Source organism: Electrophorus electricus, chromosome 6 (assembly GCF_041902795.1).
Source record: "Electrophorus electricus isolate QZ-2024a chromosome 6, ASM4190279v1, whole genome shotgun sequence".
NCBI lineage: Eukaryota > Metazoa > Chordata > Actinopteri > Gymnotiformes > Gymnotidae > Electrophorus > Electrophorus electricus.
The window spans coordinates 1,490,001-1,504,918 of record NC_137502.1 but is presented as its reverse complement, the minus strand read 5'-3'; the positions used below and the strand labels follow the sequence as shown (position 1 = coordinate 1,504,918).

Below are 14,918 nucleotides of genomic sequence, written 5' to 3'. Positions count from 1 at the left end.
TTACGGATCTTGCAGCTTGTAAATTAGATCCGTCGGAATGCTGCAAATTCAGCTTTCTTGCAAACCGCCGTGGAACAGAATTTAATAAGCGTGTTCTCTTAAATGTGTATAAAACAATGCATCGCCCATCTGACTGGAAAAAGAGGCTGCGTGGAAACTATACACGCGCATTAAAAGCTGGCACGTATTTGCGCACTAACACAGGCGCGCGGGGTTCCGTAGGCACGAAGAAACCCCCTATAAATCTGTTGGTCGTGGACTCGGCGCTCGTGGCCAATGCTTTGCTCGTGAAGCCGCAGTTCTATTTGGGAAGTTGGCGGCTCGAGGTACGGGCTTCGCTCGCGCAGTGGCAGTTGCGCTCTGGAATTATGCACAAAGCTGGCCAAGCCTGCACGCTCTTTTGAATCCTGTTCACGCCGATTTGAGACCATGGACTTCGGAACCCGCGCGCTCGTTTGGTTCCTCGTGTGCCAGGTGAGGATCACGCATTGCTGCGATCATCCGAGGCTGTCGCTGCATTTAGCGCCTTCTTCGGGGGCGCTGGGCACTGCCTGCTTTCTAAATAGAACTTATGCTCTCATTTGCCTCCTCCTTTATTCTTAAATTGCCCGATGTGTGCAGCAATAGCATTTCTGTTTATCAGTTTCCTTATAAGTCATTTACAAATAGCTTTCCACGAGTGAGTTAACTGAATGTCGTAAGCTCGACAGTCGTATTCAGTTTGCAGTATAACGTTGTATATTTATATGTACATATATATTTACACAATGCCTCAATTTGTAGTCATTAAAATAAGCAGCTCTGTGCGGTTACTGGACTCTGTGTGTGTTCAGTCGTTCACGGAGAGGCGGGAATATACCGGGCTGTGTTGGATCACGAGCGAACTGTGTTTGCAGCCGCATCTATATTCCGCTCAGCTGCGAAGTTGCGCGTTCCTCTGGCTCCGTTCATTAGGGAGACGGTGTGTGTGTGTGTGTGTGTGTGAGAGAGAGAGAGAGACAGAGAGAGAGCGAGAAAGAGAAAGGAAGAGAGCGAGCGCTTCACACGGCATGCCGACGACGGGGCTGCTGGCGTACTTACGCTTTGGACACTTTATGGCGAAGCAGCAGCTAGAAAGGATTTTTTCCAGCTTGGCCATTTTCTCTACGGGCTGGATATCTTAAATTTGAAAATGTCTGATGCCTGTTTATTTAGGATATAATGTCAAGAATGGCCCACAGCTGGCTTACCCACCCATGCGAATATGTGCAGCTACAGCTACTGTTGTTCCTTCATTGGAAAGCCGTTGTTTTGCTTATTAGTTTTATAAATGTTCAGTACGTTATACTCACAGTTTTTGTTAGGCCTTCTTTGTACACCAGATATATGTACTACGTAGAAGTTAGTTTCATTACGTCCTAATGCTCAACAGGTGTTAAAGCACGCTGACCAAAGCGGCGTTATTACAGGGAATGCACGGGCGGTCCGGATGGCTCACAGTCCTGCGCTTTGGACTCCTAATTGTATGCGCCTTCTGGTTATATCGCTGCATTTATCGGGGTTATGCTGACAGAAGGAAATCACCTTTCACTGGCTGAGCGCAAGCCATAAAACGCACTGAAGGGGAAAAACCTCGCGCGCAGGGCCTCTCTTTATTAGTTCGACATTGGCCGACAGAGGAGCAAACAAAGCAAAGCGTCACTGTTCCGAGCTCGGGCGTCTGGCTGCGTTCGCGCTTTGCGATAATGTTCGCCGTGAGCTCCGCGTGGGCCAGCATTTCCAACTTCAGATGAGCTCATCGGTGTCACGTTCAAACACTGCACACGCGTGCTTGCGTTAGGAGCGCGTGACTGCCGTAGATTCCTTTAAGCAGTCACTTAATGGCCATTAAAATAAAGTAGTGCCCTTTTGCCAAACATTACCCACGCATTAGCACGAGGCGGCTCATTGAACTTTTCCTAGAGGAGCCGCCGTTTTCCCACAGCCTGCACGCTCGTGGAGCTGACACTTTCCACACAGTCTCGCCAGTATTCCGTGTTTCCTACCTCCTCCTGAGCTCCGCACATCCTACACGTCTTCATCAATTATCGCCCGCATATTGGACCACATGCTGCACGGACAGAGGTGCACGTTTCTCCGTCCGCCCGTTCTTACACGGTCTTATTTCTAGCTGTCCCTCGTGTGCCGGCTGTTGTGAATTAAACTGACTATAAATCCCCGTTTTCAAAACGGAACGCTAAGCAAGCCAGTCGCAGCAGAGCCGTGAGGGGCAGACGCTCGCTGTGCTCTTCTCTCTCTCTCTCTCTGCCTCTCTTAGGCATTGGTCTGTTGCTTTTATATTGTATTTACTTATCTGCTTCCTCTGTGGACTCAGCACAGCGAGGGAAGATTCGGGGAAACAGGAAAGTAAAACAGAAACTGGAAGGGAAAGTAATCCAATAATAATAATAACAATAACAATAACAGCAACAATAATAATAATATAATAATAATAATAATAATAATAATAATAATAATAATAATAATACTGTAATAATATCTGCCAGGAGGATTCACGTCCCTGAGTGCCGTAGTTAAATGGCAGTAGAGACACAGTATCTGCGTTAAACCAACAACAGACAACAGCTGCATAAGATACCACCTCCCCCTAACCCCTCCCTCCGCAAAGGAAGAGAAAAGCTGTTTGATAGATTTGTGTCTAGGTGATATCGTAGTTTGATAGATTTGTGTCTAGGTGATATCATAGTTCGATAGATTTGTGTCTAGGTGATATTGTAGTTTGATAAATTTGTGTCTAGGTGATATCATAGTTCGATAGATTTGTGTCTAGGTGATATCGTAGTTTGATAAATTTGTGTCTAGGTGATATAGTTCGATAGATTTGTGTCTAGGTGATATCGTAGTTTGATAGATTTGTGTCTAGGTGATATCGTAGTTTGATAGATTTGTGTCTAGGTGATATCGTAGTTTGATAAATTTGTGTCTAGGTGGTATTATAGTTTGATAGATTTGTGTCTAGGTGGTATTGTAGTTTGATAGATTTGTGTCTAGGTGATATCGTAGTTTAATAGATTTGTGTCTAGGTGGTATTGTAGTTTGATAGATTTGTGTCTAGGTGATATCGTAGTTTGATAGATTTGTGTCTAGGTGGTATTATAGTTTGATAGATTTGTGTCTAGGTGATATCGTAGTTTGATAGATTTGTGTCTAGGTGATATCGTAGTTTGATAGATTTGTGTCTAGGTGGTATTGTAGTTTGATAGATTTGTGTCTAGGTGATATCGTAGTTTGTGTGTACTCATTCTGATGGGAGACACTAACACGGGTATGTTGCTGTGGTACACACTTGTCAACTATGTTAGTTACAGCGGTAACAGGGCCATAACCACACATGCATTCCACGAGCACACGGAAGATGTCATACACACGCCCTCACACACACACACATGCGCGCACACACACACACGCGCGCACATGTGCACGCACACACACATGCACGCGCACGCAACAGCAGAGGTTCTCTTCTTCTGCAGCGGAGCAGGGGAAGTCTGAGCTTCACTCTTCCTGTAAACGAGGCAGAGGCAGCAGTGTCGCCTGGGAGTGGTCACTAAATCCACAGACCCGATCAAAGACGCTGGCGGATGTGCGCACTTCTCTCAGACTCTGGCTGCTTTTGCTGTAGAACATGTGTGTGGGTGGGTGTGGGTGTTTGGGTATGGGTGTTTGGGTATGGGTGTGAGTGTATATCTGAATATGATGGAAATGTGGGTGTGTGTATTTTGATATGGATCAGTGTGTGGATGTGTGTGTTTGGGTGTGTGGATGTTTGGGTATGGGTGTGTATGTGTGAGTATGAGTGGGTATGTGGGCATGTGTATTTGGTTATGGGTGGGTGGGTGTGTGAGCATATGTAGGTATGGGTGGGTGTTTGGACATGTGTGGGTGTGTAAGTGGGTCTGGGTGTGGATGTTTGGGTATGTGTGAGAAGTTGTATTTGGGTATGGGTGGGTGTGTGTGTGAGTGTGTGTGTTTGCATATGGGTGTGTGTGTGTGTGTGTTTGGGTGTGTGTGTATGTGTTTGGTTTTACTGGAGCTCTGGGAGTGATTTTGGAATGTGGCTGCACTGTGTTTGGATTAATCTTCACAGATCAGCTCTATGACCCTTAGACAAGACTCAGAGGATAAGGAGGGGTGTTTAATGGTGTGTGTGTGTGTGTGTGTGTGTGTGATGCTGGTTTTATTATGACATGCTGTTGTTGTTAAGTAGTAATGATGTGCAGAGAATCAAGTTCAGCTCTGTGGATCTCAGACAGGAGACAGAGGGACAGATGTGAAGAGTTTGGCATTTACACAACGGCTGAGGTGCTCATGTCATGTACATGGACAGAAATGGGTCCAGTAAAGAATGAGAAAAAAGCTTTTCACTCTCTCTCTCTCTCTCTCTCTCTCTCTCTCTCTCTCTCTCTCTCTCTCCCCCCTCTCTCTCTCCCTCCCCCCCCTCTCTCCCCCCTCTCTCTCTCTCTTTCTGTGTCTCTCTCTCTCTCCCTCCCCCCCCCCCCTCTCTCTCTTTCTGGGTCTCCCCCCCCCTCTCTCTGTCTCCCCCCCCCGTCCGTGTAAATGATGCCTGAGTCATGCTGCGTCCAGCTCTCTCTCTCCCCAGGTGACTGGTCCAGAGCTTGGCAGTAATGGACTTTCCTCGGTTCAGACAGGTTTCGACCTTGTGGGGTAACCCATGCATCCAAGCTTCACTCACACTTAAGAGTCTGTTAGACTGATCCGGCTCTCCCCACAGGCTGAGAGCGTCACGTGAGCTGGAGGAGAAAAGGGAGTTGTTTTATTTGCCACACTTCACCCCCTCACTGCTCCTCTCTGAGCCTAGCGGAGACGGAGACGGAGACGGGGAGAGATATTCCCTCCTGTGGATGTGTCTGTGCGTCTCTTAAGAGAGAAACTAAAGATATATCAGCTTAATTAACCAGAAGGCTGTTGGATCTAAATTCATTAAGTGTAAATGACCGAACAAGTGAATGTCTGAGGAGAATGAAATGAAATATTATTTGTGTTCTTGTTTGGTGGAGGTGGAAGGGCAGTGTTTGAAGGTGTGTGTGTGTTTGTCATGTGTATGCGTGTGTGTGTGTGTGTGTGTGTCATGTGTATGCGTGTGTGTGTGAGTGTGTGTATGTGTGTGTGTGTGTCATGTGTGTGTGTGTCATGTGTGTATGTGTGTGTGTGTGTGTGTGTATGTATGTGTGCTTTGCTCTACCACACTAAAAAATGCTGTTGTGTGAATCTTGTCATGTCTCTCTCCCTGTCTGTCTCACCCTCCCTGTCTGTCTTTCTCATCCTCTTGTGTTTGTATAACTCATCCCTCCTTCAGACACATAATAGCTGGGAAATCTGTAATCAGTGGTTCACGCATGCCTGCTACATTCAGGCAGCAAGGCCACACAAAGTTTTATCTTTCTCACTCTCTCAATCTTTCTCTCTCTCACTCTCTTTCTCGCTCACTCTTTCTCTATCTCTCTCTCTCTCTCTCTCTCTCTCTCTCTCTCTCTCTCTGGTGTTTGTCAGGTCTTCTTCCTCAGTTCCCAGCCTCTACTCAGTCTCCTCACTCAGACACTAGCACTGGGATAATGGCCCTGACTCAGATTTGTGAATATGGAAAACACTCGCTGTGCTTCCTATTTACCTGATCGTGATTAAGTCTGTACTTAGCTCTCTGTCACTGTGAGTGTGTGTGTGTGTGTGTGTGTGCGTGTGTGCGCGTGTATTTAAGCGCATACGTGTGTGTCTGTGTAAGTATATATGTGTGTGGGGGTTTGTAATTTGCTAAGACATCACCTCTGAGGCTAGAGGCGCTGTTGGAATTGCTATCTGAGACACTCTGAGACAGATTTTTTCTCTCTCTCTCTGTTTGTGTGATTTGGCTGTGAATGGGAGGAATCACTATGGTGAGTAGGCGCATTTTTAACTACATGTGTTTATGCTGTACATTCCCCTGAGGAGTGAGATGGGCCATGCTGGGTCAGTGTGTGTGTGTGTGTGTGTGTGTGTGTGTGTGTTTGTGTGTGTGTGACAGGGACTAGGAGGTCAGACTCATGACAGGCCAACTGTGAAGTGAGAAGCCGATCAACGTTCCTTATCCACGATGAGTCTGTCCCGGCGTTACGCCAAACACCACGTACACTTCTGTTGCACTGCTGTCCATTGTCCATTGGACGTTTGTCCGCAGAGACTGGGCTGTTACTAAGAGGATGAGACGTTCCAGCTTTGCTGATGCAGCCTGGTGCTTACAGTGTGGAAATCGATTTCTAGTTTGGCCGGGGCTGGAATCGGCAGGCTAACCTCGGCGTAATCCTCGGCACTGCGTTTGCCAGATTGACCTTGGAGTGGCGCTCTCATCCATCGCTCAGTGTCTTATCCGGCCGCATGTCTCGGGAGCGATAAGCCTTGGGCGGAGGGCATGTTTGCTCGTTGCCGAGCGATGTTTCTCTAACTGCGGCTCTGTGTGAGCGGCTGGCCGGGGTGTGAGGTGTCAGACACCCTTCGCTGCTGCATTTCACTTTCTGTTTCTCCTTCTGCCTTTAATTCGCTCTTATCCCCGACATGAACCCTGGACCAAGTGTCACATCCAAATGCACTAGAATCAATCACTGCCAATCCCCCCCCCCCACGTCTGTAGTTCCCACTCCTACCACCTAGATGGCGACAGAGTGCCAAAGATTATTTTGAAGTGGAAGGGTAAGCTGTTTAAAAGGCCGCACATCAGTCCTTGCGAACGATTGTGCTTTCCGGTTTGCTGTAAAGGCAGACTGCAGAATAAACTCAGAACTTTGTCTCTCAAATGATCTGCCTGACAGCTCTGCAGAGGGTCAACAGGGCACAATGTTATTCTACTGAGATTTGTCTCACGCAGACTTGGGAGTTCAGCAGCGTTCCTGCAAATTCGAGTCATTTCTCCTGACTGGCTGTTTGTTCTGTCCACTGCAGCTCGGGGATGGGTTGGGATGGGGTGGGGGCAGGTTGGCGAGGCTGCACCAGCATGGTTTAATTCAATAAGCAAGTTCGAAAGCTTGGCTATTGATCATGCCAGCAGTCACACGGGCCTTGTAAAAAAAAAAAACAAGGAAATAAAAACATTTGATTGTTTTTGGCACCACATCTTAGCATTCAATAAGTTGCTGTAGTGAATTAAAGCCAAAATAGATTTCCTTCAGCTGCACAGTAAGTTAGATTTTTATAATGGATTTTATATAATATGAGAACAAACACAGTAAGTGTTGTAAACTGCGGAGGACACTGTTACGACATACACATTTGGGGACAATTTTTAAGAACCTGCGCATGAAAATTTGGAAAGTGGAATAATTTGAATTATTAGGAACTGGGAATAATCGGAATTGTCAGTCCGTATACCTGGTGGATTAATTTACTGCCACTCGGTACACTGTGCAGAGCTGTTGTCTAATAGTCATGTCTGTCTGAACACTGGTTCAAAAGGATGTCCTATCCAAAAAAAACCTGTTTATTTTGCATTACAAAATTAACGTATTGTAGAATTAAATCTCTGTATATTATTCAATAAATATGTATAAAAATCTTAAAATAAAAATAAGTCCTGCTTTACTTTTTAAATCTAATGTGTTTGAGTACGTATTTAAAGGTTCAGTTTGTGTATTATTAACTTTCTTTCTGTGCAGCGGTGTGTTATTACTAAGAGAAGAGTAATATAACAGGCTGAACTTTGAGGTAATGTATTAGAGGGCATCGTGAGAGTATGCAACAGAGTGAACTTTGAGATGAGGTAACACTACTTTTGAGATGACATAACAGCGGTGTACTTGGAGATCAGGTAACAGAATGCACTTTGAGAGGAGGCAACTGCGTGCATTTTGAGATGCTGTAACAGGATGTACGTTTAGAGGAGGCAGTAGTGTGTGCACTTTGAGACAATGTAACAGGATGTACTTTGAGATGCTGTAACAGGATGTATGTTTAGAGGAGGCAGTAGTGTGTGCACTTTGAGACAATGTAACAGGATGTACTTTGAGAGGAGGCAATAGCATGTGCACTTTGAGACGATGTAACAGTATGTACTTTGAGATGATGTAACAGGATGTACTTTGAAACGATGTAACAGGATGTAATTTGAGACAATGTAACAGGATGTACTTTGAGAGGAGGCAACAGCGTGCACTTTGAGACGATGTAACAGTATGTACTTTGAGACGATGTAACAGGATGTACTTTGAGACGATGTAACAGTATGTACTTTGAAACGATGTAACAGGATGTAATTTGAGACGATGTAACAGGATGTAATTTGAGACAATGTAACAGGATGCACTTTGAGAGGAGGCAACAGCGTGCACTTTGAGACGATGACAAGCCATGTCCTCACGGCAGCCTCTTGCTGAGCCCAGAGCACTAACCCTCCAATAACCACCCAACCCTCATTTGGAGTGCTGGGTATATTTCTAAGAAAAGATGGCGAATCCACAATTCTGCAGCAACCTTTCTGCTCAGCGTTTAAAAATAAAAGGTGTGTGCGACCGAGCACTCAGCTGATTAGCGGATGCCAGATCTGTGGGTGCATTAGTCATTAAGCAGCTTTCCATGGATATTTTTAGGGGATAGTGTGTGGAGGAGATGGGGGTGGTGTTGGGGATGGGAGGCGGGGCATTGTTGAGATGGAGGGTTGATTAGTAAGAACTGGGCTGAAGCGACACTAAATGAAGTCTGAATGTGCGTGTGTACAGCAAGGAGGTCAAGCATCTTGGCCTTGTCTTTGAAGTTGCGGTTGAGCGGCGGGGAAGGTGGCAGCGTGTTTGGCACGGAGGAGATGCCTCCTCCACCTCCAGACCCCCCCACACTCAGCAGCTGGCAGAGGCGCTGCGTTAGAAAGCAATGCAGCAGCTCAGAGTCGCGCATTCCTACTCCAAGCTCACTTCCAAGCTAGCTGTGGAAGAGGTGACCCCAGAAGCAGAGTTCAGGGTACTTTTCTTTAGTTCTGTGTGGGGTGTACGTTCATTAATTAAATGCTGGGTTATGTTTGGAGTCAGACTGACTAGCACTGGAGAGAGGCAGAGGGGTAATAGAGTCTTCAAGAAGCCTAAGCACTTCTGCATTAATAAATAAAACGGTATCAGTGTCTTATTAATACAGCTATGTATTCTGATATCAGTGGTAATTTATAAACACATCTATGTATACTGATAATGTATACTGATATCCAGTGGTAATTTATAAACACAGCTATGTATACTGATAATGTATTCTGATATCAGTGGTAATTTATAAACACATCTATGTATACTGATAATGTATACTGATATCCAGTGGTAATTTATAAACACAGCTATGTATACTGATAATGTATACTGATATCCAGTGGTAATTTATAAACACAGCTATGTATTCTGATATCAGTGATGCTGTACTTTGAGATGACATAACGGTGTACTTTGAGATTACCCAACAGCGTATACATTGAAATCAGATATCAGGGTATACTTTGAGACGTAAGTCACCCAGACAGACCTGTGAGTAACCCAGACAGATCTGCTAGTCACCCAGACAGGTCTGTGAGTCACGCAGACAGACCTGTGAGTCACACAGGCAGGTCTGTAAGTCACCCAGACAGGCTGGTTAGCACCTCTCCTTCCCAACACGGCCATATCCCCATCATGCCTTCCTTTTTCCTTTAGTTCTAAAAACCTCAAACAGTCAGCATGTACTGACATACCAGCAGAGACTGATTAATGTCTCACGCTCATGAGGGGATAATGTGGTGTGTCAGAGTAATGGAACAGGCAACACACAGGATGAGACATTCATGAGAGATTCATCACAACAGATCACAATATTTCATTACATCACAATATGTCATTACATCACAGTATGGCAATATGTCATTGTTACATCACAATAGATCATTACATTACATTAGATCATTACATCACAATGTCATTACGTCACAATAGATCGTTACATCACAATATGTCATTACATCACAATAGATTGTTCCATCACAATAGATTGTTCTATCGCAATAGATCATTACATCACAATATGTTATTACATCACAATACGTCATTACATCACAATAGATTGTTACATCACAGTACTCTAGTACTTATTGTTTATTACACTAATTGTTGTCTATTATAGAGCTTATACATATTTTTCACTTCTAGGCATCAGTATTGATCCTTGTATTGCTACAGTATTCTAGTTCATTGGTATCTTGGACTCTAACCTATTGTATAGGCTAGGATATATTCTACGAGGAAATGACAAAGCACTTTTTTAAGTCGCTCTGGATAAGATTGTCTCCCAAAGGCCATCATTACATCACAATATGTCATTACATCACAATATGCTCTGATACAGGCAGATTTCTCTGAATGCCTCTGTCATAACTGAAGTTGTCTTAATTGAAGGTGTTGTTGAATTATGTTTATCACGGAAGGTGTAGGGTTGTGATGTGTTATATACCTGTTATAGATATGCTATAGATCTCTTACAGATCTGTTATAGAGCTGTTATAGTGTGATTATTCAGGAACCCTGCTTGTGGTTTTCTGCAGGGCACTTGCTGGGATTCAGTGTATCATGGGTTCCACCACAGCTAGTCTCCTCTGGCTTCCTACATCTGAAGCACAGCTGAACTCTTCAACCCTGGCTTGGTCCAGCTGGACTAAACATTACTGGTACAAACATACTGAATATATCCAGTACATAAATGTTTTGCTCCTAGCATGGGTGTATTCCTGCAACATGATGAGTGCTGGTTTTGAAAATATGTGCTGTATGACCTTGGCTAGTGTAATAGATGTTTGACAGTAGAATGAGTTGTACTGTGGATCAGCAGTTTGAATGTGGCAGGTCTTCTCACACCAACCCCAAAAAGATTTGTTAGCCCTAGTGAGCGCTGACAGGCACGCCCCGTCTACGCCATCAAAGAGATGCTTTTTCCTTTTGATACAAAATCATGGAGAAAGCATCATCTGTTGCTCTCCACCTTTTATAGAATGCGGGCGGAGTAACTGACCTGTTATCTGCTCCACCTGTTACCTGTTACACTGTCCTGTCAGTCGCACGTACTGTGCTTAGTGCAGCCTAGATGGACAACTGTCTCATTAAACATAGTCATGTCTTCAGGTCATAAGGGCACTGTGTTTGGGAATGTTTGGGAATGTGTTTTCCTTTAAACCATCCTTATTCTCTGCTTTCTTTTCTTAATGACCTCTACCAGGATGTACCTACTGGGTCAGAGGGGTCAAAGTCTCATGTGTTTTCATTAAATGCTGCACGGCGTTTTCACATCGGTTGACACTGATAGCAGGAATCCTTCCTCCTCATACCCTTCATCATCTCCTTTGTCTTCCTCGGCTCTCCCAAAGGTCAAGGCTCTGCCAGCTGTAATCACTCTTTCATCCTTACCCCTCTTTCTTCCCCGTCTCACTCTCTTGGCACACAGATACCTTAAAGGGGAAGTCAACATTTTCTTCCTCTTGTGAGAGAGAGAGCGAGAGAGAGTGAGAGAGAGAGAGAGGTTGGGTGGAGGGGGAGTAATTCTTTGTTGTGGATGCCCAGGTGATAGCCATATGGATGGATCACAGAGTTTAGCTGTGGAGTTGCAGTGGACTCTGACAGCCCCATTTCTCAGCCCAGGGTTTACCCATCATCCTCTGGTGCAGGCCAGTACCTGCCCTATGCTGGAGCCAGTGAATATGTATACTCCCGACAATCGGCCAGATTGATTTCCAGGGTCTGTTTCTCGCCCTGTTTTGAGGCTTGGAGATCCTGTCGGAGAGGAAGCTCCATTCTGTGAACCACAGTGAGGTCGTTTATACGCCCAAGCTTTAGGCGAGCATACAAACTGTGGGATTTGAATACGTTACCCGGGAGCGACTCTCGACCCGAGAGTAATGCTGCCAGTTTACTAACATCACTTTCAACCTAGCGAGGAGATTCTGACATTTCCGGTTTGAATGCCATTCATGCTATCGTACAGTAAATGATTCAATAAAAACTATGCAGCTTCTAGAAAAGGAAATAAAACATCCTCCTGTTACCAGATTTCATCTCGAATTCAGTACTGCTTTAATTTCTCTTAATTCCAAAAGCAATTTATCTTGCTATCTACTTCATCAAATGCTGTGAGCTGGCATAGAGATGATGTCATTTCCACACACAGTGTTCCACAGGCAACACTGGGGTTATCGTTAGCTATCACACCGCAAACAGGGATTTCTGGAAAAGCATCCGATTCCAGACTGAGGACAAGTGAACAGATCCACGTCTCTCCCTGTAATCAGGTCCTATCTTTACAGTCATGATGTGTGTGTGTGTGTGTGTGTGTGTGCGCGCGCAGGCAGTGAGGAAGGCATTCATCTCCAGCTAAGACCCAGCTCAGGATGTACCGTAACAACACTACAGATACAGGACACTGAGCTAAAACAACCTTATTTCTGTACAGGTAGTGAAACAAAAACAATAACCAAAAAACAAACAAAAAGGTTTAATCTAAAGGAAGTAGGCAGAGGTATTAAGTGTCATGGACAATCTTTCCAAGCTCTTTTTTCTGTGTGGGAGTGAAATTTGAGAAAATAAATGAATTAATTAATAAAATGCATGAATGAATGACCAATGAGGACTTTGTAAGTTGCATATTACTATTATGTTATGTGTTAGATATACCTGTTGTATTTTCTCTCTTGTAGCAGTTGTGTTATTGTAGTAGTTGTGTTATTGTAGTGGTTGCATTATTGTAGTTGTTGTGTTATTGTAGTCATGTGATTGTAGTAGTTGTGTTATCGTACTGGTTGTGTTGTAGCGGTTGTGTTATTGTAGTTATTATAATAGTTGTGTTATTGTAGTAGTTGTGTTATTGTAGTTATTGTAGTAGTTGTATTATTGTAGTTATTGTAATAGTGTTATTGTGGTTATTGTAATAGTTGTGTTATTGTAGTGTTTTTTTATTGTAGTGGTTGTGTCATTGTAGTTATTGCAATAGTTGTGTTATTGTAGTTATTATGTTATTGTAGTGGTTGTGTTATTGTAATTATTGTAGTAGTTGTGTTATTGTAGTTGTTGTGTTATTGTAGTTATCGCAATAGTTGTGTTATTGTAGTTATTGTAGTAGTTGTGTTATTGTGGTGGTTGTGTTATTGTAGTGGTTGTGTTATTGTAGTTATTGTAGTGGTTGTGTTATTGTATTTATTGTAGTGGCTGTTATATTGTAGTTATTGTAGTGTTTTTTTATTGTAGTGGTTGTGTCATTGTAGTTATTGCAATAGTTGTGTTATTGTAGTTATTATGTTATTGTAGTGGTTGTGTTATTGTAATTATTGTAGTAGTTGTGTTATTGTAGTTGTTGTGTTATTGTAGTTATCGCAATAGTTGTGTTATTGTAGTTATTGTAGTAGTTGTGTTATTGTGGTGGTTGTGTTATTGTAGTGGTTGTGTTATTGTAGTTATTGTAGTGGTTGTGTTATTGTATTTATTGTAGTGGCTGTTATATTGTAGTTATTGTAGTAGTTGTGTTATTGTAGTGGTTGTGTTATTGTAGTAGTTGTGTTATTATAGTGGTTGTGTTATTGTAGTTATTGAAGTGGTTGTGTTATTGTAGCGGCTGTGTTATTGTAGTTATTGTAGTAGTTGTGTTATTGTAGTAGTTGTGTTATTGTAGTTATTGTAGTGGTTGTGTTATTGTAGTGGCTGTGTTATTGTAGTTATTGTAGTGGCTGTATTATTGTAGTTATTGTAGTGGCTGTGTTATTGTAGTTATTGTAGTGGTTGTGTTATTGTAGTAGTTGTGTTATTGTAGTGGCTGTGTTATTGTAGTGGCTGTGTTACTGTAGTGGCTGTGTTATTGTAGTTATTGTAGTGGCTGTGTTATTGTAGTTATTGTAGTGGCTGTGTTATTGTAGTTATTGTAGTGGCTGTATTATTGTAGTTATTGTAGTGGCTGTGTAGTGGCTGTATTATTGTAGTTATTGTAGTGGCTGTGTTATTGTAGTTATTGTAGTGGTTGTGTTATTGTAGTAGTTGTGTTATTGTAGTGGTTGTGTTATTGTAGTGGCTGTGTTACTGTAGTGGCTGTGTTATTGTAGTTATTGTAGTGGCTGTGTTATTGTAATACCTGCAGCCCTTCTGCTGTATCCCTGCTCAGTCCTTGTTATGCAACACCAGAGATTTATTAGCTGCACGTCCAGTGATGCCTTTAATGAATAAATAATTGCACTCCTCCTTTCTCTATGTTTTCTCCAGCTGCTGTTTGATGTTCTCCTTTTCTTCCTTTCTTCCTCTCTTTCTTTCTTTTCAGTAACAGGACTGATAGCTCTGCTAGGGGACAACACACCACAGTAGTTTTACAGCGTGGGTGCACATCCACATAAAGGCTGGCGTGGGGCGTGACTGGTAAACACATGTCAGTCACATTCTTCCAGCAATTCAAATGTAGAAAGGCGGGTTTTTCTGCTGCCAGTCAAGTCTTAATGTTCTTTGTAACCAATGCGTTTTGTGACGCATAGAGAGCAGTGATCCATATTGTTCAGTGGAGGAGTGAACGTTTTCTCGCCTTCATTAACGATCACACCACTCAATTGGACAGTGAAATAATCATGGATCAAAGTTGTAGAAACTGTGTGTAGAAAGATCTGGTGAGCATGTTGTGTGTGTTTGAATAAAGAGATTGTTTTAGTAAACTGTAAAGAGATTCCTGAAATATGATGCAGATCCAGAGGCAGATAGTGAGGGTGGAGTTGTGTGGAGCAGGGTGGAGAGTTATGGAGCAGGGTGGAGCAGTGTGGAGATATGTGGAGAAGTGACTAGAAGACTGCTGGTGGGCTTACCCTAGTCCTCACAAACGCATGGAAGGGGCAGACAGTGATGCTGTTGAGGCGCATACCAAGGGAAGCTACACCACACACG

The 14,918-nt window shown here is 43.4% G+C and overlaps 1 protein-coding gene across 1 annotated transcript in view; it reads left to right on the top strand.

Annotated features, from left to right (window-relative positions):
- Positions 1 to 250: 250 nt before the first annotated feature.
- Positions 251 to 14,918, top strand: part of cdh13 (cadherin 13, H-cadherin (heart)) — a 265,633-nt gene continuing 250,965 nt past the window's right edge. Inside the window, exon 1 of the mRNA XM_035525755.2 lies at positions 251 to 474. Within this exon, the coding sequence (XP_035381648.1) occupies positions 430 to 474 (45 nt within the window). The 5' untranslated portion in view covers positions 251 to 429. The remainder of the gene's footprint in view (positions 475 to 14,918) is intronic.